This window comes from Nanorana parkeri, unplaced genomic scaffold, assembly GCF_000935625.1.
Source record: "Nanorana parkeri isolate BGI_ZX_2015 unplaced genomic scaffold, ASM93562v1 scaffold313, whole genome shotgun sequence".
Taxonomy (NCBI): Eukaryota; Metazoa; Chordata; class Amphibia; order Anura; family Dicroglossidae; genus Nanorana; species Nanorana parkeri.
This window is the reverse complement of record NW_017306581.1, coordinates 264,438-290,577: the sequence shown is the minus strand read 5'-3', so window position 1 is coordinate 290,577 and position 26,140 is coordinate 264,438. Positions and strand designations below refer to the sequence as shown.

The window sequence follows — 26,140 nt, the reverse complement described above, 5'->3', positions numbered from 1 at the left end:
TTATGGCTTGTAGATTTCAGATATCCAATACCCAGAGCCACAGTCGGAGTAAATTTCAATATTATTCGCCAATAAGTTCAGGTTTGCCAAACCCTTGGCCAATCAAAACCTGGGTCGATTTTTCTCAAACCTGCAATCTTCTTCTTATGGTTTGAAACAAACCGTTTTCAACATGACATTTACAGTTCTTTTCTGTATGTCCTGGTTTACAATCTCTTTATCAATCTGTGTTTAAACAGGTGTTTCAATTTTATTTGCCATCCTTATTTCAAATATAAAATATATGAGGTGTGCGCCTGTAAAATTTGTTTAGCTATAGATTATATCAAGGAAGAGATTACAATTCACGTTGAATGATGCTTTGACCTCCAACTGTCCTTGAAGGTCATTAGGAGGAAGAAGGCAGGGATTGCTTAGCGGAGGATGTGCAGCTTCTATAATATCCTCACCTTTGCAGCATGTCTCCTACTCCGTAACGGAAGATGAATCATTGAAATGATATCTTTAACCGTTTACTGGAAGAGCCTTCAATCCCCTAATGTTTTATATATTGCCCTCCCATAAAAAACTGAGAGAGACTAAATTTCGAGATGGCAGATTTTCTGCACGAGTTGATTTATGAGCTCTTGTCGTTGCCACATTTAGAAAACCTTTACTTTATTGTGAGTTTCCATGGAGCCGTGCATTTCTCATTTCATCCAGGAAAGTAATGCAGTCTGCACAAGGAAATTCTGATCTCATTATAAGAGTGCAAGCGTGTTTCAGCTGTCATCGGCTGCTTTGCTGCTGAACTGTGCCAAGAATAGGAAAACTTTATCTCATTACACAAGACTTAATACAACAAATATCACATAAACCAATAAATGGAGTCGCTTAAAGAGAGGCATTTACCATCCAGGGGGGAACTGTGCATCATTTTAAGCAGACTTTGCGGCTGTTCGTGGACAAAATAAATAAGTAAATCGATGAGCGGAACTTAACAATTACTATTGGTTTTAGTTTTTTTTTAAATGCCTTTAACTGTCGCTAATAAAAATGTTTGAAGCTGAACTCCAGGCAAGTGGCCAAATAAACCATTGAAATGAGCCGTTTTAGCTGCCAAAGGATTTGTATTTCTGTCCATCCAGTTTTTAGATGTACACAGCCCTGTCAGAGTGTACGCCAGCCTGGTGACCTGACTTTTTTCTTTTATAATTAAGCTATGCAATCTCCATGCTGCCGACCTATGATAGGACAGTGAAGGAGCAGTAATAGGCTGATGCGCGCATCTCTCTACTCTCTACTCATGTTACCATGTTCCTTGTCAACACATGTGCATGCAGTGCCTTTCCCTTTCACATTTTGAGGCTCAAATCAAGTCAAAATAGGCTGTTGCAACACTAGTTGCATTTAACAATTAGATTTTCGTACTCGGCATAAAACACATTTCTTGGAATTCACTAAGGGCCACAGGATTCAATGAGATTTGGCTTATAATGCCATCTACAGGAGGATTTGGACACTAGCAAACAAAATCAATGACCAGCCTGATATAACCCCTCCTTGTGAACAAGAGTGGAAAGTGGAATATCTCTATTAGGGTCAAAGGGCAGTTTTGAAGCGCCAAAAGGACCAAATTCAAATCCCACAAATTGATGGGTGAACCTATGAAGGAGACACATGAGACATCCTGTACAAAAGTCTTTATAAAAGCATGAGAAGCAAACAGTCTCTGGAAAAAAATCCTAAGTGCCAAGTGCCTGCTGATTGCAAAAATGTCATGATGCCTGCAAGAATACTGCAGAGTATTTCCTGGGATTTAATCTTCTTTACTTGTACCAAGTTAAAGTGACATTAAACCCTCAGATTTTTTAACAGAAAACAATACTGTAATGTGTGCCTTACTGTAATCCATGGTTGTGTCCCTTCTCTTTGCTGCTCTTCCTTTTAAATCTGTATCTGTTTTCATGCTGGGCAGAACTTCTGTTTTGCAGCAGACTGCCTTGTCTCTGAAAGGGATACATGGTGTCTGTGTGTAGGTTTGCAACCTGAGCCAGCACTACAGGAAGAGGCACTCAGCTGCAAAGGGAAGTTCTCCCCTAGCATGAGAAGACATGAGGATTTAAAAGGAAGAGCAGCAAAGAGAAGGGAAACTACCATGGATTACAGTATTGGTTTATGTTAAAAAATCTGAGGGTTTAATGTCACTTTAAGTATGCCTTCCATGTGAAATGGTAGATCTTGCAGTAAGTGGCCTTCCTAGCTTTTAGCATGGCAGGAATCACTCATATAGAGAGACCGCTATCTCTTAAGGCCTGGGTTTCAACAGCCATGTCATTAAAACCAGTGACCATGAAGCAGAATGGCAAACTGGTCCTCATGACAGAAGATCTTGATGACCTAGAAAAGGCAACATCTGCCTGGGGCAATTAAGTTCTATGAGTATCACAATCCTTCCAAGCAGATGAGGAAGGAGTTTCAGGGAATGAAAATTGTAGATCAGGCTGTACTGCTCCCACAGAGCCACCATCCACTGAGTGCACCAGAGGATCCCTGTATCTGGAGAAAAACCTGTCCCGGTTGTTGCTGAACCTGAAGGCGTGGAAATCTACATCTGATAGGATTTGAATTTGAGCAAACATAACTGCATTGAAAAGGGCTACCATTAACCCCATGACTCTAATGCAGAAGTGAAGAGTCAATCGACTCCTGGACTGATTATGTGGGTATGGGATCAGAGAGTTTAAAGTTTTTCCTGAGCTGTGTCCAGAATCAGACCCAGATACTTCAAGGTATGAGTTGGCTCCAGTGCAAACTTGTGAAGGTTTAGGATCCATCTAAACCTTTTTCAAGGTGTTAACTTTCCCTGCCACATTGTTGGTAAGGAATTGTACTGTCTTTTTATTTGCCTCAACAAGCCATCTCATGATGGGGATGCCCTGGAAACATAACAAGGTGAGCTCAGGGGTCAGAACATTGGTAAACACATGGGGAATGGAAGAGAGGCCAAATGGTAGGGCCATGAGCTGGAAGTGCTGAAATGGAAAAGTGAAGCATTTGCTGGTATGTTGGAAAAATGGGGAGATACAAGTAAGTATGTGTCCTTGATTTCTGCATAGACCAGAAAGTCTCCCAGATGGATGCTGGCTATGACGGACCTGTTCGATTCCATGGCAAATTAAGATATTTAGGGCTTTGAGATCCAATATCGGGAGAATGCTCTCTTTTGCATAAAGAGACTAGATCAAGCAGCGTGTAGAGGAGCCTTGAATAAAGGAAAAAAGAAACATGGATAGTAAAAGCAGTTAAACAATTCTCAGTAGAGAAAAGGCATCCATCCCTCTAGGACACTAGCAAAAAACTAAGGCATGCTGGCAGTGGGAGGGGTTATACCTGACTGATCACTGACTTATGTTTGCTAGTGCCAACATTTCCCTCTAGGTGGCAGTATGAACCAACTGTCTCAGAATCCTCTAGTTCAATTCAAGGAAAAAATATATACAGCAAATATATATCCAGTTATTCGGCACCCACTGGGAACGGTTGGTGCTCAATAACTCTAGTTTCTGGTTGCTTGAGAGTTAATACTAACCCCCCCTAAACCCCTCCCCCCACCCCCACCCGGCGCCTCGCACCCCTGCAGCCCAATTTACTGCTAGCTTCTGCAGCTGACAGGCGAATGTAAGCAGCCGGGAGCAATCACCAGATTGCTATTGGCAGTTTCAAATTTCAATAGCCAATAGCAGGATGGCTATTGAAACCCCACCCAGAAAGTTATATTTAAGGTCCACTTCTCGGCTCAGTGGGTAGGTGCAATAGCCAGCCTGCTATTGGCTATCTCAAATTGCAATAGCCAATAGCAGGGTGGCTATTGAACCCCCAGCCAAATGAGCAGAGGAGAACCTGAGAGAGAATTACACTTTTTAGTGAAGCTACAATGCTTCTTATGAATGCTACACAATGGTGGCCATATATTTGGCAACATTATTTTATCAGGTTTTGACTAAGAAAAATGACTGCGTTGAGTGGTCCTCCTTTTCCGCAGAGATCATGTGACCAAATGCCTAGGTTGTTAGTCATGTGATGGCCTCTGCTTTTTAAGGAATGCTGCCGATAAATTTGAAATTATTATTTATTATTATTAATAATATACAGTATCTATATAGCGCCAACAGTTTGTGCAACGCTTTACAAAATGGTGGGAAACAGTTCATTTACAATATAATTTCAATACAGTAGGGTTAAGAGGGCCCTGAGAGGGTCGTGAGAGCTTACAATCCAGTAGAGGGGTAAGTGATATAAAAGGTAATAATTGTGTGGGATGATTTAATGGAAGAATATGGAATTTTTAAACTGGAGTTGCTGTAAAAAGTTTGCTGAAGATGAAACCTTTAGCAAAAATTGAAAGTGAACAAGGTTATACTGGGGAGAAAGAGACCCTGTGCCTGGCACAAGGTACTCCTGCATTGAATGTCAGGAGCCAGTGTCACTAGTGTATTTGTTTCAGTTCTTCTCTGTGACAGTGACACCTTGAGAGGTAAACAATAGGCAGCTCTCTCTCTGCATAGTTATTAGAACACACAGAAGACACTTCCCTTTCTCCACTGATTGATTTCTTCTGTCAAGATCAACAGAGGGTTCCAGTTATTTAATTAGATTTTCAGAGCAAGGGACATGTTTGCAAATGAGCTTGTGCTGTAAATATCCCCAAAGCCAGCTGGAGAGTTGATACTAGGAGCTGAATAGCAATCTTGGAGCGATACCTGCGGAATACTCTCACTGCAAGGTCAGCCATTTTAAAGTGTCTGATTCCTTACTCATCCATTTGCCTCCTCTGATGAAAGACAACCTCTGCAATTTATGTTAAAGAAAAACTACAGGATATTTTCAACTGGAACGTATCTTGGCTTATTAGTGTAAGGTTTACCTTAAAGTGGATCTGGTCCCAAAAAGGGAAGATTCACTATGCTATAGGGAACATCTAGAAATTTTAATGCCTAAGTATGCTGGAAGTATGCTGGAAAATTGCCTGCAATTCCTATATAAGATAGCAGAACACTTAAAGGGTTATTCAGAGTTTGGAGAATGCAGTAGAAGTGAACAATCTAGGATAACATTGCTGAACTGCAAAGTGAGCTGAATTGGAGACTTTTTCCAAATTAGCTATCACGTTCCTGACTGGAGACTCAGCTGAGAAGGGGGCTGCCCGTGCACCTCTTGTCCTACACCTTTGGAAGTAGTGACAGGGGATGTAAGGACAGAGTGGAGCACAGGTGCCGATACTGGTGGCTGGCTGGTTCTTGAGGAGGCGCCTGAGTGCGTTGGACCAGCTGGTGAATCGGCAGGACCGGGGTGACAACGGGACCTCTTGAAACCAGAGCAGGCAATGGGTATGAGGCCGATGGAGCACTGGCTGGATGTCATTGCTAATGATGCTGATGGAACGATCCACCAAGTAGCAGACCAAGAGGGATGTCAGGTTCAAGTCGAGGTCATACACAGAGAGCCGAATCTTGAGGTGCCGAATCACAGATCAGGAGCAGGGTCAGGAAATGTAAGCCAGGGTCAAACACAAGAGATCAGAGCGCAGAGGTACCGAATCAGGAGGAGGAAGCGGAGGCAATCGGTCACAAGCCGGGTTCATACACAGGAAGCCAGGATACAAGAACAGAGTACAGACCACTCAGCAACTTGGTCATGGCTTCATGTCTGTATATATATGATAGTGTGCACGCTAACCAGCGTGCACCTTTACGCTAACGAGCGTACGTGCGCTATTGCGCATAAATGTTCGCGTACGCACAGGTTCACGTGCTAAAGCGCATTCTCCAGGAACTTTAAGCAATGGATTGCATACTTGTGTGTGTGCACGTTTTTGAGCAGGAGTCCATCTGCAGGTAAGTCTGTTACATCAGCTATGTTGTCCTAGATTGTTCACTTCTCCTGCCTTCTCCAAACTCTTCACCCTTCTTTGAATAACAGTGTGAATGTCTATACCTGCGTATCTGCAGTGTTAGAGGTACTGTATCTCTGACTTCTAGTTTCATCAGATTTGGAGTGAACACTGTTCTCCTTGCTGGAGAGGAAACTGTACCAGAGAAACAGTGCAAGGTTATCTCTACTTCAGCTTAATCTATTATGTGTATCTGTGCTTTCTCCACCTCTCCTTCTGCTTCTTGATCATTACTCCACTAGTCATGAATACATTTCCAAAGAGCTCTGTTATCCATAGTAGCTCTGTGACCCTTAAAGACAGTACGTTAAAAATATTACCTTTAACGTCTCGATAAGATGCTGTTAAATGCTGTGCCTTTTGCAGTCTAGCAGCACCTTCACATTATTGGCTCAACATTCCACTTAGATTCACAGAGCTGTAGGGGGTTTAACACCGCGGATGTCAACTGGTTAAAGTGTACAGGGCCACAGTGGCTCCAGTACCTTATGCTGAATTTGTGGTGAATTTTTGTGCACCCATGTTTTCGGACCTACAACCTAGATTAGCAGTTAAAGAAGAACTCCAGGAAAGCTTTTTTTAAACGCTTGATGTTGGGCTACCCCCGCACAGCAAGGGTTAAGTGCTCGATTTTGTCGAGGTTTAAAAATAACAAAGTTAGGCCCCTTTCACATTAGCAGTCCGATTGGGGCCGCCTGTCAGTTTGTTAGCCGGACCCAAGTGGATGCTCTATGCAAGTCTATCGGCAGCCGTGTGTAAACGGCCCTGGTGAAAGGGGCCTTATACTCACCTGAAGCTCCAAGCCAGTCAGCTGTCACAGCGCTCCCTCCAACCTCTCTCCACCTATGCTGCAGCATTGGAATCTCACGTCTATACACAGTGTATAGACGTTATAGTTTACGGGACCCTAGAATGCTGCAAAGGAGGGGACCAAGGCTGGAAGAACTGGTCCAAGAACAAGCCAGCTCAGAGCATCGGGTGAGTATAACTTTTTTTTTAAACCTAGACAAAAAACGAACAGTTAACCCTTGAAATGCGAGGGTAGCCCTACTGCAAGGGTTAATAACACATTTTCCCTGGAGTTCTTGTTTAATCTCATCCTTTCAGATACCTTAATCAAGGTGCACAAAATAGAAATCTGTTTTTTCGCTTGCATAAATAATGCACACTGTAAAACCCTGGAAAAGAAGAAGGTGTATACTTAGTTCTTTGGTGTGCAGTGAGTGAAATCTACACGCTCTTGCGCAGATAGCACAAGTGCTGTACAAAACTTCTGTGTGTGCGGATAGCACGTCCCCTGCTTGTGTTGTGGTGTGTCCTGTATTACTGTGGTTCTACTGTAACCTGTAGTGACCAGTGGGTGGAACCATAGTGCCCAGCAGGGGACGCGATCCAGAAGTGTCAGATAGCAGTGGTGATCGTATCTCTATAAAAGAGTGAATATTTTACTCACTGCCTGTCTGATAGATAAGTATAAACCCTTTTAGATTGCATGCCCTCACGGCAGGGCATTCCTTACCATCTTGGCTTGAATTGTATTGTAATTATAAGGTTTTCCTTATATTGTAATGGAACTGTTGACACTATATAAATCCTGTATAATAATAATAAAAAACTTCTTGTACAGAGTGATAGTCTAACTTTTTTATACAAGTGACAAGCTTGCTTTAAAGAGTAATGTTTCATTTAAAACATGACAGTTTTGCTTTAAAGCAGGCCTGTGTTCAATTGTTGGCCTAAAGCTGTTTCAACACTCTTGTTGAAGTAGATGAATAAAGAATAATAGAAGTGATAAAATACTAACATTTCCTTAAAGTGACATTAAACCCTCAGATTTTTTAACATAAACCAATACTGTAATGTGTGCCTTACTGTAATCCATGGTTGTTTCCCTTCTCTTTGCTGCTCTTCCTTTTAAATCCTCATGTCTTCTCATGCTTGGGGAGAACTTCCCTTTGCAGCTCAGGGCCTCTTCCTGTAGTGCTGGCTCAGGTTTCAAGCCTATACAAACGTATACACAGACACTGTGTATCCATTCCTGAGACAAGGCAGTCTGCTGCAAAACAGAAGTTCTGCAGAGCATGAGAACAGATACAGATTTAAAAGGAAGAGCAGCAAAGAGAAGGGAAACAACCATGGATTACAGTAAGGCACACATTACAGTATTGTTTTATGTTAAAATAATCTGAGGGTTTAATGTCACTTTAAATGCGACTATGTGCTCCATTCAGTGCTCATGACATGACTAACAACCTAGGCATTTGGTCACATGATCTCTGCGGAAATGGAGGACCACTCATGCAGTCTTTCTTTTTTTATAGCCAAAACCTGATAAAATAATGTTGCCAAATATATGGCCAGCATTGTTTAGCTTTTATAAGGAGGATTGTAGCTTCTCTAAAAAGTGTAATTGAATTGTGTCATAGGGCTGAGATGCAAATTGTGCTGCTTGGTGCAGTTCTTTTTTATTTAAAGTAGCTGAGCTTTCATATATAAATGTCCATGTTGTATCCTATCTTGAGTTGAGCCTCATACAGCATTATGCTTTGTCTATCTATACATGGCCATGCTTTTCCTTACAGCCAACAAAAGATGTGACAACATTCATTGACGTTACTTGCATTCATGGATATTGCAGACTGTTACACAGAAAACCTTGAGGCTTTATCTAAGCACATATAAACAGAAAAACTTTACAGTGACATTGTACACTCTTACCGAGGCTAAGGCTGTTGTCCATAGATGTACATGACTTAGGATGCTCTAGTAGTGCCCACAGCACAGACTCCTTTACTCAATTCCTATACTCGGCTTCACATCACCTGTCATTGCTACCTTCTAACTCCCTGACAATGAGATGGACAAAAGAATAGGACAAGCTTGGAGGTAAGACTAGAATGTCTGGTACCAGCACCAGGTTCCTTACATGCAGTAGTTTTGGTATTTTGCACAAAGGATTCTAGAGTACACTAATACGGTAATAAATGTACTTTGGTAGGCTTTGTCATTAGACAAAAAAAAAGAAAAAGTACCTGCTGCAGGGATAAATTGCAGACACCTAGAGGTATCAGAGCTGGATGCTACCTAGTCTTAGGTGTACAGGGGGATTAGGTGAGGAGTGTGGGGGTTAGGGTTACAGAGAGGGATAGCATGAGGGTTAGTATTACAGTTACAGGGAGGGGAGGATTAGTGTGTGTCTGAAAGGAAGGGGGTGGCAGGGTTATCATGAGGATTTGTGAAACAGTAAGGATTTAGGTTAGGGTTACAGGAAGGGTTAGTTTTAGGGATACAGGGAAGATTTGTTTTAGGTGTACAGGGAGGGTTACTTTAGGATTAAGGCCCAGTTAATATTAGGGTTACAGGTTGGGTTTATGGGGGGCAGTTAGTGTGAGGGTTGGAATCGGTATAAGCGTCAAAAAATAGTGGAGCCATTCATTCTTCCATTGCCAAAAGCTTCCATACTGAGCAGTATAGGAAAGTTGTCTGGCACCCATTTTGTGAGTTTGCAGAAGTGGCCAGAGTGCTGTGTAGCCATCTAAATCACTTTTGCAGTTTTTAAAGAGGCTTTTTACTATGAATGAAGCTTTAAAGCTCTGTACTTATTATATATTCATGCCATGCAGAGGGTACAAGCATGCCGTATGGGATAGATCACTGGGAGTCAGCTGGTTAAAGGGAATATGTCACCAAGAAAAGAATGTTCTCACATGCGGCAGTTTATTCATCTGATAAAGGAACACATTTTCTGTAAGTCTGCCAGCATCCAGCTTTCAGTGTACCTATACCCAAATCTTTTGTTTTTAATGTTACCATGTAATAGTAAAATCTTTCTGGTAGCTGCCATTGAGCAGTTCTCTGCAGTGTTCGTGTACAAAGTAGTGTCCAATGCTCCAACTTCATGGCTCTGCTATGCGGCTTCTTTAAAACATTTTGCTTAGTACTTGTTTTGGGGTTCCTTTATTTATGGGGAACTAAAAATATAAATAACTAGTTGATGTACCATTTCAAAAACTGACCATTTCTGAAAACGAATCTGACTAAAGACCGGGATGTATTTTGGGTTATGTTATTTTTGTTTGAGGTGAACTCATCCATCAAGTGATGTGCTTCAGAATAAAATAAACAAATTACTTTCTGCAGATGAATTGTTTGGCAGAGTCGGTTGCCTGTGTTTTTCCTTCATATATATGTTGACAGATTTTGCTGTGGGAATTGGATTCATTTCCATTTGAGATATATCATGCTGTGCTGAGTGTACCATATGGCATTCGTTTAGATCTGTGCCACTGTTTAGGGCTAAAGAAAGGCTCATTACTAACTGACTCAAATCACCTCATGGCTCCTCAAATCAAACCGACACTCTGTTGGTGAGATTTCCGCCCAGGAGATGACATGTCTGCCTCAGCGTAAGGACAAAATTAAATGTGGGCTTAAAGTCAAACATTACCCCCAATTTCAGTGATCCAGAGTCCGGTTGCTCAAATGTTTTCCCACTACTTCTATCCTAATGCCATGGCTGAGTGGCCAGATCTGTGGGAGTTAAAGGCATCTTACCCCGAGCAGCCATTCAACGCTTCTGTATCACGCTGAGCTAACTAAGGCTGCAACTAATGATTTTCAAAGTCGATTAGTTGGCTGATTATTTTTTCAATTAATCGGATAAAAAAATGAATAAAACAAATACCATCCTTAATTTAAAATAAAATACACAAATGCAGTGTTACAAACATAAAGTTTACTTCAAAATAAAACTGCATGCACATTTTTTGCAATCGCACTGCACTGCGGTACAGTGCATTCCAGTGCAGGCGATCTGTGGGTGGGAGGCGAGTTTGGGGTGCCATAAAATGAATAGCACTGCAGCGTACCTCCCGCAGCAGAATTTGTGAGGCTGAAACCGAAAATGACTTTTTCCCACCTTTTATAATTGGCACTTGAATAGCTTCAGCCAGAGAATGACAGCTGCCAGTGGCAAGATTCCACAGATTGCAGCTGAATGTAAATACAGCAGGTAGTGGGTGGGTGCAATAGCCAGCCTGGCTGTTGCACCCGCCCACTGCTTGCTGTGCCCTCCTCCCAGCATGGACCCTCCTCCCAGCATGGACATGGTTCGGCTAACTAATCGATTTGGAAAATAATCGTTAGCTGCAGCTCTATCAATTATTATCGATTAATAGACTTGTTGGTTGCAGCCCTAGAGCTAAGGTTTTAGGCTCGAACTAGCAGGGAATCGCCATGCTGGCGAGAACGCTCCAAACCACAAATTAGTAGTTTAGCTGCTCTATTTAGGGTTTACAGATTGTAAGCAGCAAGCCTCTGTAAGGAATATTTTTCTTCTTGGTGAAACATTTACAGTCTTCCTTCTTTGTTGCATCATATTCTAGAACTGATGGCCAGTTTTTGTTTATGGCCCTTGTCCTCATTTGTGACATTCATTCTTCCTTTTCTGTTGGAACATGGGCTATGTGGCACTGTAAGTGACATGTGAACTCACAGCTTACAGTCCCCATGAAGTCTGAACAAGGGCCCAGACTTATCAATTTCAATTACCCTGCAAAACCCCATTTAGCACAAGACTAGCAGGGTGTTTGATCCATTTTGATCAGCCTTTTTACTGAAACTGGTATGTACTACCCTGCAGAGTTCAACAGCCAGTCATGAATCAGTAGGCTGGAAATGAAAGTGCACATACAAGATGTTACTTCTGCAGCAGGAGCCAAAAGAGAGACCGGAATAGCCCCACTGTCAATTTTCTACAGTGTGTCAGACTTTTCCAGGTTTTATTGTAGCTGGTAGTAGTGTTCACCTAGGGCAGTGGTTCTCAACCTGTGGGTCGCTGTGTGATTTCTGCTGTGCTACCGTAGGTGAGAGTCCTCCTCAGCCCTCTCCTAGCGCAGCAGTGTCAGTTCTCCCACCACACCGCCAGATGTCGCTGCAGCAGCCGGGTCATCCCTAAATTTTACCGTTGGGGGTCACCACAACTTGCCAAATGTTACCAAGGGGTCCCGGCCCTAGAAAGGTTGAGAACCACTGACCTAGGGCTACTGTAGCAAAGTTGAGTCACCAAGGGCAGCCTATCAGAATTCATATTTCATTGTTCTGACAAACTGCTGAACTGTGAAATCTGATTGGATCCTATGGATAACTACTGATTAATACTGTGCAATATTTATAGCCAACTGGTGTCTTCATGTGTGATCTTTTTAGCAGCAGATTTCTAATGTTTGAAAATAAAGAGCCAGTGGCCTCAACTGCACAGGCATTTACATAACCATCTATAACTTTTGTGAAGGGGCCAAACTTAATTAGTGACGCTCTTAGTTCAGACTGTAAATCTTTTCACCTGCATGGTTCCTAACACCTAACATAAAATATAACTGTGTCATACATAGAGCTAAAAGGAAAATTGCTTACAGAGGAATGGCGTGTGATAAGATGCAGCGTCCTATATTTAAGCTCATCATACAGAGTACAAGACCAAAGAAAACTGTATACTCAGTTATGCTATGTTTGAGACAATAAAGTGACTCAGGAGTTGCATCTTAAAAATGTGTCCAAGTATCCTAACTATGAATAAAATTGTACTTTATTTGTGCATCATGTACCGTATATACTCGAGTATAAGCCGTCCCGAATATAAGCAGAGGTACCTAATTTTAGCAAAAAAAACTGGGAAAAAGTATTGACCCGAATATAAGCCGAGGGTGGGAAATGAGGCAGCTACTGGTAGATAGATACCAATAAAATTACATTAATATTTATTTAAAAGAAAAATAACCTAGCTCTGTAAGTGGAAAAGGGGGTACAGGGCTACATATCATGTACTACGGATCATTTAACCCATTCATATTAGCAGAGGATAATTGTAAATCTATTGTTCAGTGCACTCTATATGTAGTATATAGTACATGTACATATAGAGTGCCTGCAACAATACATTTACAATGATCCTCTGCTAACATGAATGGGTTAAATGATCCATAGTACAGGGCTACATACAGATCATTTAATACATTCATGTTAGTATAATTGTAAATGTATTGTCTGCACTGTATTAGCAGTATATACTCTATATAGAGTATATACTGCTAATACAGTGCAGACAATACATTTACAATTATACTAACATGAATGTATTAAATGATCTGTATGTAGCCCTGTACTATGGATCATTTAACCCATTCATGTTAGCAGAGGATCATTGTAAATGTATTGTTGCAGGCACTCTATATGTACATGTACTATATACTACATATAGAGTGCACTGAACAATAGATTTACAATTATCCTCTGCTAATATGAATGGGTTAAATGATCCGTAGTACATGATATGTAGCCCTGTACCCCCTTTTCCACTTACAGAGCTAGGTTATTTTTCTTTTAAATAAATATTAATGTAATTTTATTGGTATCTATCTACCAGTAGCTGCCTCATTTCCCACCCTCGGCTTATATTCGGGTCAATACTTTTTCCCAGTTTTTTTTGCTAAAATTAGGTACCTCTGCTTATATTCGGGACGGCTTATACTCGAGTATATACGGTAGTTGTACATCCTCAAATCATCTCTGCATTGGTGCTGACACTGTCCTTCTGGAGGGGGCTACTTTTGTTCCCCATGGTCCCTGCGTGTGTTGAAAAGTAGCCACCGCTCCAAGCTCAGTCCCGTGATGACTACAATCTCAACACAAATTAGTAACCTAAACTTTTGAGATTGTAGTCTATCAAGGGAGTGAGCTTGGAGCGGTGGCATCTTTACAACACACAGAGGAACCATGAAGAACAAAAGTGGCCACCCTCCAGAAGGAAGGACAGTGTCAGGACAAAATCAGAGATGATTTAACGATCTATAGTTAAGTGATACACAAATAGGGTACATTTCTATTAATAGTTACGGTGCTTAAATACATTTTTAGGATTTAACCCCTGAGTTTGGTGTTACTTTAACAGTAATTTGTTTGCATGACAATTTATACTTCTAAAGGCTTTCTACACAAAAACTTCTTTTTTTTTTAGCGTAGTAGGTGTTGAGTCAAATCTGGTTAGCTTTATCTTAGCAGGAATGGACAAAAATAATATGGAATTTAGGTGTCAGTCTGTTCAGTCCAGGAGCCAGCAGGTACTTTTTTAGGAGCCAGTAGCACTGACTACAAAAAGAGAAAACATCAAAAACCTTGTCTTATGGGTAATTCAATGCCAAGATATCTACAACAGAATGATGCCTGATGATGATTTTTTTGTTTATCTTTCCCCTGAACATCTAATTATTATTCTGCCAGTTGTGATGTCATCTGAGCGTTTAGGAAATTAGAGAACCTCTGAAATTTAATATTCTGCACCTGGAGCTCAATAACTGTTTATTAAAGAGTACCATATGATGCAAAATTGTGCAGCCTGTTTTCAGAAGCTCCTGGTAGCCCTGATGAGATGATGGGGCAAAAAAACAACCTGAGGCTTTAAATATTCTGCCTTTCATACTAAGATAGACGGGTTGGACCTGGTGGCACTGGCAGTCAAGCTAAGCATGCTCTGGCAATAGCAGAAACAGATATAAGGAAAAAAGAGCCTTTGAATCAGCCTTTGTTCCATTTCACCCAGAAGCCTTTTGGAAATCCTAACTACCAAAAATAACACTGAAATGTGAATGTGAATTTGGCCATCTGAATCCATGAAACTCAGTCCAAACTTAACGCCATCCGAAATTTGGGATCAAGTCTACAAGACACACAATCTACTGCTAGGCAATATCACTATTAGGGTTTCCAAGAAACCGTCAAGTGTTTCTGTTCACTAAATCGAAACCCAAATCTTTGGGTAGAGTTGACTTTCAGGTTATAAAAACAAGACAATGTTAAGGGGTTATGAGAATCCAATATTTATAAAAAATACCAGTATTATAATGTCATGTAAAAAAAATAGGGAGCCATTAGGGAGCACAAATCTTTAAAACCTGAGACTGCAATTGAAAATCACTTATTGCATGGTTCCTTTTTCCATGAGTCCCAGCGTCGTTACTAGTATGGTGCTCTCAGCACTTACTATTTGTAGTTTATGTTTGGAAACTACAATCTAGCAAAGCATTTTCAACTAGTGACATCCCACCCTCAGTGTACACATTGGTCTTCCCCAATATCCTGCCCCCAGCACATGCATTGGTCTTTTCCCTGTATCCTGCCTGGAACAGACATAGTAGTCTTGTCCCTGTATCCTGTCCACAAAACAGACATTGGTCTTTTCTCCAGCACATACAGTATATTGATCTCACCATTGTATCCTGCTCACAGTCCACACATTGGTCTTGTTCCAGTATCCTGCCCCAGCACACATTGATGTTTCCCCTGTATCCAGACCCCATCATACACATTGGTCTCCTCTGTATCCTTCTCCAAGCACACACATTGGTCTCCTCTCTATCATTCTTCAAGCACACACATTGGTCTCCCCTGTATCCTGCCCCCAGCACACTAAATATGATATAAGAAAATTCCACACCGGTTCAGTACTAAGGAGAGTGTTTCTACCACATTTGCTAGCATCACATACAGCTAATCAAACTTCTGCTGTACTTTAAACATTTTCTAGGCTGAATAGTTCTGAAAAGTGTCTGGTGTTATATAATTATAACATGTTTGCAAGATTAAAAAGAGAGAGAATGATGAATCTCCTGACAAGTCGGGGATAAAGTAACTTCTATCATCCACTGTGTAATGATGCAGCTTATTGTCAGTCCCCATGGCAACTTGAGTATTTTAGTTTGTGAAAATTTAATATAAGGGAGCCTAAGTTCCATCAGAGAACAGAGTCTTAGTTCACGTGTTCACGTGTCAGGTTTCATGCAGATGCTGTCATTATCCTTTTTATAAGATGCTAAAAATTTGCAAAAGTTATCTAGAGTTGAGCGGTAAACTAAACTGAAACAATTACAACACCAAGACGTTTCAGAGCATTGTAGGACCGCAACCGCAGTGCCTTGGCTCACTGCTGTGCCTCCTGGCCTCCTCTGTGTTGCCTTAAAATTTTGGGGTAGTGGGACTGTGATACTAAGGGGACAATGAAGACTGATGTAAAGGGGGGGCTACTGATGCAAAGGGTGACTCTGATGTAAAGGGGGGAATCTTGATATGAAGGGGGGAATCTTGATGTGTGTGTTGTAAAATAGCCACCACTCAAAGCTCGCTTCTGTGATGGACTATAATCTCAGGTTTAGTTACTAATTTGTTTTGAGATTGTAGTCCATCGCTTGGAGCGGTGACTACTTTACAACACACACAGGGACCATGGGGCACAAAATTAGCCACCCTCCAGAAGGAAGGACAGCATCAGCACCAATTCAGAGATGATTTGAGGATCTACAGCCGAGTGATACACAAATAAGATACATTTATGTTAATAGTTAAGGTACTTGAATGTATTTTTAAGATTTTTACTCCTGACTTTAGTGTCTCTTTAAAGCTAAACTCCAGTCAAACAGTGGCATACAGTGATTAAATGTATACCTTATCTTATAGAAAACATTATTTATAAAAGGCAGACTGGTTCTCTTGAAATACTTTTTCTTTTTGTTGTCCAGGGGAGTGCTTAAAGTGGACGTGAACTTGCAAAAAATAGACATTGACCAGTGCTCCAGTGACGGATGGTTTTCGGGAACTCACAGGTGTCAGCATAACAGTTCAAAGGTGAGGAGCAGAAATGTCATAAATTGTATTGTATTGCTTCAATATGACATGCAATCTGACTGTAAGGATATACAATGCTATTCTGTATTATTTTTAAAATGTTCGGATGCCTTGGCTGAAAACATTGCGATAGCAACCTACTTAGTCACTATGGAGCCTGGAGGCAAAATGCCCCAAGGTAGAATTTCCCCCATCCTCTCTTGCCTGAAGCCTTTTGTGTTGCTACCATCGATTAGGATTTTCCTGCCTGTCCTTGGTTTATACATAATGTAAGCCACTTAGAGCTGATCTGCAGGCAAACAGCTTAATGCACAGTTGCAATACATATACATGAAGTGTTTTCAGCATTTGTAAATGTTTTCAGCTAGTTATGCAATCCAGACACACCTGGCAAGCAACATAGTTAGTTCGCTGACCTAATTTCTCTCTACTGCCGTTAAGCAATAATTATTGGTCGTCTGCCCCCAGCCTTTGATTGGACAACAGAGGAGAAGCAGGGAACTGGTGTTAAAACAGGTGACTGACAGCATTCTACAAAATAATAGAATGAATGAAAAAGAGTGCTGCCCCTTCCTCTCTAGATCTCTAGATGAGTGCTACCATTCAGGGACTTACAATGGGCTAATATCAGGACAGATTTAGGTGTTTATGTAAGTTCTGTGCAAAATACATTGAATTACTTGTAATAAATGATACCTGGTTTAATAAGTGTTTTTTAAAAATGTATTTGGTACAGCTACTCCACACAGCTATGCACTGCGAAAATGCTTTATAAATCAGTCAACTAGTGTTTAGCTTGGCATACAGAATTTAGGGTCCAGAGTATGTAATACTGTATACAGCATATAGAATGCAGGAGTCCAGACAATGTGATATAAAACAATACATATAATATCTTACAGAGTGCTGCGGACTGCAGTGGGTGATGAAATGATCTTGTTCACAATAAAATGGTCTAGAGCCGAGGTTCTCAACTGGTGGGTCATGACCCAAAAGTGACCCCATGTTCAGTGGGTCAACGCATGCCTTCCACTGCACTAGGCAAGAGGCTTCGGCCTCCCCCATGGCGCAGCACTGTCTGTTCTCATGCCAAGCAGCTATTCAAGTTATGCGGCCCGGCACCTAGTGTCAGCTTGAGGTGGGGTGGGCTGGAGATATGGCTTTGAGGGAGCCCCATCCATTCATGCATTGCTTACAGCTCCTTGCGTGACACCACATTCTGGCTCCCAGCACCTCTGCAGGGAGTGCAAGGGAGCAGTACAAGAGATGCACATATGGATGGAGCTCCAAAGCAAAGTAGCCCACACTGGACTCCTAAAACAGTTTTAGGAGTGTGTGTGTGTAAGAATGTCTGTGAGTGTGTGAGATTGTGTCTGTGGATGTGTGTGTCTGTCAGTGTAATCGCAAACTACCACACAATTGCACCTACGGTTCATTCTGGTGCGGGAGGTGCGTTGGAACTCATTTGAATGGCACCTCAAACACATCTCCAGCATACAGTTTGATCGATTGCACCGGAACATCCCGTGCCTTCCAGTGCGGTGCAACTTGGGTCGCGATTTAATGACCAAGGACAAATGTGGGTCCTGAGGTTATACAGGTTGAGAACCACTGGTCTATAGTATGTAATGTATATGGTGATGAGCAGAGTACAGTTTGCCAGAGTATGTAATATATAACATATATAGTACAGCAATTGAAAGTATGTAACATACAACACAGCATATACTGTAGAGTGAAGCAATCCCCCTAATAAAAGCCCCATATACTCTATTTAGCTGAGAACAGCAATGCTGGATGGCCCTCAACAAAATGGCTCAGTAGGGCATATTGTACCTAGGTGCCGTTTTGTTGAAGGGAGTGACAGAAATATGAGGCCGCTTAACGGTTTTGGTCTACTTATAAATGGCATAATGCGTTGGACATGCGAGTCATGCTAGGTCACATTCACATTTGCTAGTTTTTTCTTTGAAAGTGCTGTCTACCACCATGTTGCAAAGACACAAGATATAGTATTGTACAATATATTAGCATCATGACTCCTGCTGCCACACTGCTACAAAAGACCAGGATTTCCTTTAGACTTGGTTCACACCTAGGCATTTTTGACAATTAGGAAAAGTGCTTTTAAACGTCCAACACAAGAATTGCCATGATTTTCAATGACACCTGTTCACACCTGAGCAGCAAAACGCCAGCAGGAAAAAGCCAAACGCAGAAAAAAGTACATGAGCTTATTTGGCGGTTTCAAGCTTGTTTCCTCCCCCCCATAGGCTTTAATGGAAACACCAGAAAACGCATGATAGAAGCACATTGCACAATGTTTCTTAAAAGAGAACTATGGGGTAAACTTTTTATCCCATAGTTCTCTTCACGGTAACTAGAGGACATATAATAACATCCTCCCGTGACCAAAAGCTCAGTTAATAACAAGCTACAGCAGCAGCCGGGACGGATCCTGACAATACTGTCGAGATCCACCCAGCTAGCTTATTGACACCTGTGCCCGCCCCCTCCCTGTCCGTTCCTCCAGTAAGCGCTGGCTGGAGGATCAGAGAAGGTAGGGGGGGAATCCCTGCGGGGAGCGGTGACTGACAGGGAGGTGATCGCAAAGTGAGTGAGCGACGGTATCTGTTCGCTCACTTTCCGATCAATAGAGCTGACGTGTGACAGTTTCATTGTCAGAACACACGTAAAAATGTCCCAAACGCACATAAATGTGCAAATAACCACATGCTAAACCCTGCACTTGCAAAAACGATGCCGCCTAGGTGTGAACCAGGTCTTACTGAAGCTTGTAGGCACACAACCTTTGGCATGCAAAGTAGCAACCCTGTGCTAAATACACTTCCTTTGAAACAGAACATTGTCTTGCTTTCTGAGCCTGGTTTAGGATATTGTTACAATGTATATAAGATGACTGTTGTTGACAATAAGATGAAATGTGTGACCAAAAGGTATACAGAGAACTCTTTGCCTCTGCTGCCTATAGGCACAGACCTGTGGTGTCTAATGTAAAATCCGATCTGTGAGGAGTGGCGCCAACACTTGCCCTCACATCCTGGGCTTTAGCTTTAATCTATCTATGGAAAAGACATTCGTTTGAACAGGGCTTAGTAAAAAATCATAATGTTGTGTTATGCCATGCCTGTCCAATTATTTAATTTTTCTTCAGTGTATATTTATTACCTTGAACTCAATGTGATGTTTGTGAGCCTGGTGCTTTATTTTCCTCAGTGGAAGCCATCTAATTGTATTTTCCTCTCCATGCACAATATATGTTACTGTCGTTTCTTGTTTTTTGAGACTAATTAAACCCAGCGTGGTTTAGGATTCCTGTAGTGTCTTTAAGCTACAGAAACCAACAGAACAAGCTGACAAGTCCAACTTTCTTATTAGACGCCTTTGAATTTACAAGCTGCAGCTGATTAGATTTTAGCATTAAAGGCTCAGTCCACTCAAAATCTTACATTGGAATTCTTTATAGATTCTAGCTATGCAGCCACCAATTAGCTTCTTTTATCTCCCAGGGACCGGTGTTGAAATTGCCACAAAGTTTCCAACGTTTCCAACTCTGAGCCATTTGGCAGTTATAATGCACCATGAATGAGGCTGACAGAAATACGCTCATAACAGCCATGGACGCCGTGTCAAGCTGGGAACTCTCTTTATGTTTGCCTCTTTTAATTAAGCTTAAAGAACAACTCCGGGCAAATAAAATTTGAAGCCTTGCAGTGGGGCTACTGCAAGCACTGCAAGTGTTAGTTGCTCATTTTGCCTACGCAGCTAAAAAAGTAGTTATACTCACCCGAACCACAATCCCCGCTGGTTGCTAGAACGGTCCCTTCAGCTCCTGCGGTCTAAGGTCCTGTGAGTCATCACATTCTATGCGGTGTATAGGACGTGAGGATGCCAAGGGGCATTTCATTGCTGGAGGAAGAGACAAGGTGAAGGGACCGGTCTAGGAGTCGGCCAGGATTATGGTTCGGGTGAGTATATCTCTATTATTTTAGCTCCCTAGAGAAAATGAGCACTTAGCCCTTGCAGTGTGGGGGTAGCCCATAGTTCTTCTTTAAAGCAGAAGTCCAGGTAACAACAAGAAACAATTAGCACAGCTAAAGCTTGCTCTAATACTCATCTGAAATCCAAATCTGTCCTTGCAGTAATTCATTTGTGCCACTAGATGTCACCAGTCTTCATCACACTGCAGCATGCTCAAATAATGACCTGTTCAGTGCAACAGTAAGGACCGCCTGTCATTAGGGGGAGAGTAGGGGCAACATCTTCAAAACGTAAAGAAGACCCTTGAAATAAGTCATGTATGTATATTTTTTTAAATGGGGGGGTTGAAAAGGGTGTCATGGGTGGCGAGGAGCTTTAGCTGGGTTTTCTTTGTTAAAATGGAGGTACATTTCAAGTGTATGTATACATACATACAGATATACATACATACATACATACAAACTGTACATACATACACTTTAAGTTTAGTATGGAGGAGGGGAGGATTAGTCAAGCAACTCAGGTTTTATTTCTGTCCACGTCCATGCTGTGTAGATTCATCCTCTCTAATTGTCCTGATAATCCTTGTCACTGAGACAGAAAGTTTGGGAAATCCAAAATTTCACAGTTGGGTAAAGGAAATAATGTGTGCTCCACCCCCTTCCCTCTTACTGGTTACTAGGACACTGCCGGGAGCACACCATCATTGGTTGCTAGGACGCTGTCGGTTTTAGGTGTTGTGTGCAAACATTTAAGCTTGCACTACTGTTGTGACTTAAGATGCCCATACACCTTACAAAAGTCTTGCGATGGTTGTAAGCTAATTAAAAGCTTGTACGATCTGCCCATCTTGGACAGGCAGATCGTACTTGCGATCATCGAAAGCCCGCCGCCCTGAGGGGCGGGCTTCCGATGACTGCAATGCTGAACGGGCAGTGTGCGCTTGCACACTGGCCCGTTCGGCATTTGTCTCCTGAGCATGCCACAAAGCCGCCGATTCTCAGCGGGTTTTCAAAAATGCTCGTTAGACAAAAGACGTGCGACCGTACAGTAGAAGCGGTCGCACGCCTTCCATACACATTGCGATTGTCGTACCATCGCGGGTTTTCCCGTGATTATCGTACGATAATCGCAAGGTGTATGGGCACCTTTAGAATAATTAATGATAAGACCACTAGAAAATGCAGACAGAACACTCACCTGCTTTCTATGTGTCGCTCCCTCGCCGGCTTCAACAATGTGGTATCGCTACCTAGCACCTGACAACGCTTCAAAAGTCAATGGCAAGAGAGCAGCACCTCACTCATTTAGCAGAAAAGGGAACAACACATGCAAGCAGGGGAGTGTTCCATTGCCTGCATGCGTCCTCCACAGTGATCCCACCACTGCAAAGTTCTCACCAGTGATCGGATCGTCAATGTTTAACTACCGTGCTATTATCTTACAATCTGTAATGATCGTTTAATGGGTTCATGTGTTTAAAAAAAATTAGTTAATCCATTTCAGGTGTAAAATTGTGTTCCACAGCCTTCAAATGTGTCCCCATCGAGCCCCCTTGGTTCCTAGACCCAAGCTGTGCATGGAAATTGGTCCTCAGCCCAAACCACATCTTCCTGACGCTAACCCTGCCTCCACCATTCAACTGTCCAGTGGTAGAATTTTAGTGGACAGTAGTGGATGTGGCACTTTTCAGTTTAATGACATTTGGTGCAGCATTGGAGAAGGAAGAGGCGGGGCTTGATCTTGACTTGGATAGAAATCAAGGCCCCATGTACAGCCTGGCCCCTGGTCCAAGGGAGCTCCACAGGGACAAATTGATTGATCTGAAGGCTAATCCTGGGTAAATATTGGTAAATTTTCGAAACAAACTTTTTATATGAAAAATCACATCGGAACATTCGATCATTGATCAAACCTGTAGAATGTTGTTAGATATTTTGTTTGATTTTAACATATGATTTTGAAAATGAATGGAGTTTCTCAAACAAAATATGCATTCGCTGTTAGAATTTCCACCCAGCTCCATTTTTTTATCACTGCAGTCAAAATCATTTGTTGATTTAAACCCATTCACCTGTAGGGAATTGTTCCGAAAACAGTTTTTTTTTTAGAATGAAATTGTAAATGGTCAATGGTATGGTTAGCTTAACACCAGGGCTTGCAGACACCTCAAGATCCCTGCACTTCACCACCATTGTTACCTTGGAATCATTTTAGGTCAGGCTTGCATTATAGAATGACAACATTTCTATTATTTGTTGGAAATGTAACCATCCAGCTGTATCTTGAGAAAAGTAACAGGAATAGCAGTAATTCTTGCTCCAATCCTCTTTAGTGATATTATAGTCTGTAGTACAATCTGGTAGCCCTGCAAATTTATTAATTAGCAAAACCATTTAAAACCATCCATTAGTCACCTCGCGTAACCAGACAAATATCAATAGCTTGACTACGTGGTCATATTTTAGCAAGGTTGTGGAATCATTTTACCTGGGATGTGTCACCATGGAAACAGGCCTCTCATGCTATAGGGACACATCATCATCTGCAGATTGCACTGCTCATTCAGCAAAATAAGGTCAGCAACAATTTAAGAATTAAGCTTGACTGAATGAATCATATGATTTAGGAAACATCAGTGAAACATAAATAGCAGTTATCTATAATTTCCCCTCTTGACATTTCGTGTATTTCCAAAGCTTTCCTGAATTTCATCTGAATGTATCATTAGGATTAAATGGTTTGTCAATTAATTCTGCTTTCAGGATAAATGACAATGTCATATAAACATGTACATAAAACTACAATGGAAAGAATTTTAATTAGCAAGAAATAGCATTATAAACCATTCCAGTAGCTAAAATGTAATATATACGTTATTATGTCTATGAGTTTGTTTCTTATAATGTGTTATTGTGCTAGAATTAGGGTGCATTTGTGAATTTTTAGGGGTTTTGGGGTTCAGTTATGCTTATCCGAGTGGTGGTTTTCATTGACTGCTGGGCAGCAGCACCAGAACATTGATTATCTGGTCTAGCCTCCATGTTAATAGCATGTTAATATACTTATCCAGGGAAGCAGTCCAGTTGCTAAGGGGTCAGGAAGGATTTTTATTTTCTACCAGGGAGGCAAAATTTGACACAGATATCCAGGAAGTTTGATTTGCCTTTTATTTTATATTACAGGTATTTATATATTGCTGACAATTTATGCAGCATTTAAATCAGTCCCTGCCCTGGAGGAGCTTACAATCTAAGACCCCTATATCACATACATACAGGGTTGATTTAGACTGGAGCCAATTAACCTTCCAGCACATTGGAGAAAATCAGAGTACCCAGAGGGAACCCATGAAAGCACAGGGAGAACATGCAAACTTCTTGCAGATAGTGTCCTGGCCAGAATTCGAGCTGGGGGATCCCCAGCGCTGTAAGGCAGAAGTGCTAACCACTAAGTCACTGTGTTGCCCAGAGTTTGTAAGACCTTGTAATAGGCTGAGCTTAAAGCAGAGCTACAGCCAAATCTTTTTTTGTTTTTTTTTATTCTGGATAGAGTACGTTATAACCCATGCCAGTTTTATTTTTTCCATCTGTGTCCAGCTGGGGAGGTTTCTGTTTACTTCCTGTCTGATAGCCGCAACAGGAAGTGAGAGGAAATCCCTCCAAAGTGACTCAGCAGATCAGTTCATCCTGCTCTCCTTCCCAATTGTGACACAGCAGCTCAGCTCATCCTGGTTTTCCTCCCAACAGTGACTCAGCAGCTCAGTTCAACCTGTTCTCACTCCCAACAGTGACTCAGTAGCTCAGCTCACCTTGCACCCCCTTCCAATATTATTATTAATATATTCATCCCAACCTGTTCTCTAGAGTTGCACAGATGCCAAGTACTGTAATCGGTACAAGTACCAATACTTTTGAGCTCCAAGACTGGACTAGAGAAAAATTCAAAAATGAGGAGGCCGCTGTCATTTGTAAGGAGCACACGGAGCTCCTGTGATTTGTACATCTCTGTTTTAATGTATTTTGGATTTTGTTTTTATAAATATATATAAAGGGATGCACAGATACCAGTTTTGCGAGTACGAGTACTGGTACGTGCCGAGTACTTACAAGTATGAGTACTGATACATTTTTGTTTATTGTCATGTGACAGTTTTTCTAAAACAATATCGACTAATGATTTCAGGACAGTGGTGGCCAGAGCCAGATCCCAGCTGCAACCCTGGTAGTTCTCATGAAAATGCCAAGTATCTGCACTGGTACTCGAAAAGTATTTGTGCATCCCTACTGTTCTCCCTCCCAATAGTGACTCAGCAGCTCAGCTCATCCTACTCCCCCTCCCAATAGTGATTCAGTAGCTCAGCTTATCCTGCTCCCCATCCCAATAGTGACTCAGCAGCTCAGCTCATCCTACTCCCCCTCCCAATAGTGATTCAGTAGCTCAGCTTATCCTGCTCCCCATCCCAATAGTGACTCAGCAGCTCAGCTCATCCTACTCCCCCTCCCAAAAGTGATTCAGTAGCTCAGCTTATCCTGCTCCCCCTCCCAATAGTGACTCAGCAGCTCAGCTCATCCTGCTTCCCCACCCCATAGTGACTCAGCAGCTCAACCTGTCCTGCCCCCCTACCAACCCTAATTCAGCAGCCTCCCAGCCTTGTTATCTCTAATTTAAACACAGAGCAGGAGCTCTAGGAGGGGGAAGCTATTTGAGATAATCACTTGAACAACTTTGTTGCTTCAGTTTTGAACTTTGAAGAATGAATTGCTGTGGCCTGACTGCGGCACACTGACAGTGATTAATGCTTTTTTATCTGAACTGCATTATTATATGTTTTAAGACAGTTAAGAATCTAATAAGTTGAAAGTTTCCTTAAAATAATCATCTTGCAATATATGGCAAAAAGAACACATAATTGCCTTATGATTGACTTTTAACTTAAGAACTTTCAGCTTATTAAAATCTGAAGATCCTTATTATTTCTAAAGCCTTTCGTATACTGTATATATCAGTTGGTTAAGATTTTAATAAGCTCAGCTTTTGATTAAAAAAGAAATCGTAATATTGTAATATCGTGTTTTGACAGAAAATTGCTGATATTGTCGATTTTCAGAGCTGGGTTGTTTCTAGATCTCTATGAAACGGCAGTTTTCTGAAACACACATACAATATATTGCGTTATGATTTATGTTTATGTCGCTTTTTTATCATGTGTATGCATGGTAAGCCCCTCCCTTAATTTAAATAGCCACACCCATGCATTTTGCTGCGGCAGGCTTTGTGCACTGTTATGATGTGAACCCAGAGGAGGAAAGTATACATTTACGGACACCAGGATGTGGTTTTATGCTGACACCAGAGAATGCTTTTATATTCCCAAATACTTGAGGCTTGTAAAAAGCAGTCTGCCATAGTGATAACTGAAAATAAGTCTTTGTTTCTCTGAAATCCAGGCAAAAACTGGGGATTTGGGTGACATTTTCGGGATTCTGGCTAAGTATTTTGAAGTCAAAAGGGAAAGAAAATTAAAGCTGA

The 26,140-nt window shown here is 41.6% G+C and overlaps 1 protein-coding gene across 1 annotated transcript in view; it reads left to right on the top strand.

Annotated features, from left to right (window-relative positions):
- Positions 1-26,140, top strand: part of GPR158 (G protein-coupled receptor 158) — a 147,851-nt gene that overhangs the window by 16,304 nt on the left and 105,407 nt on the right. Inside the window, exon 2 of the mRNA XM_018557950.1 lies at positions 16,501-16,606. Within this exon, the coding sequence (XP_018413452.1) occupies positions 16,501-16,606 (106 nt within the window). The remainder of the gene's footprint in view (positions 1-16,500; positions 16,607-26,140) is intronic.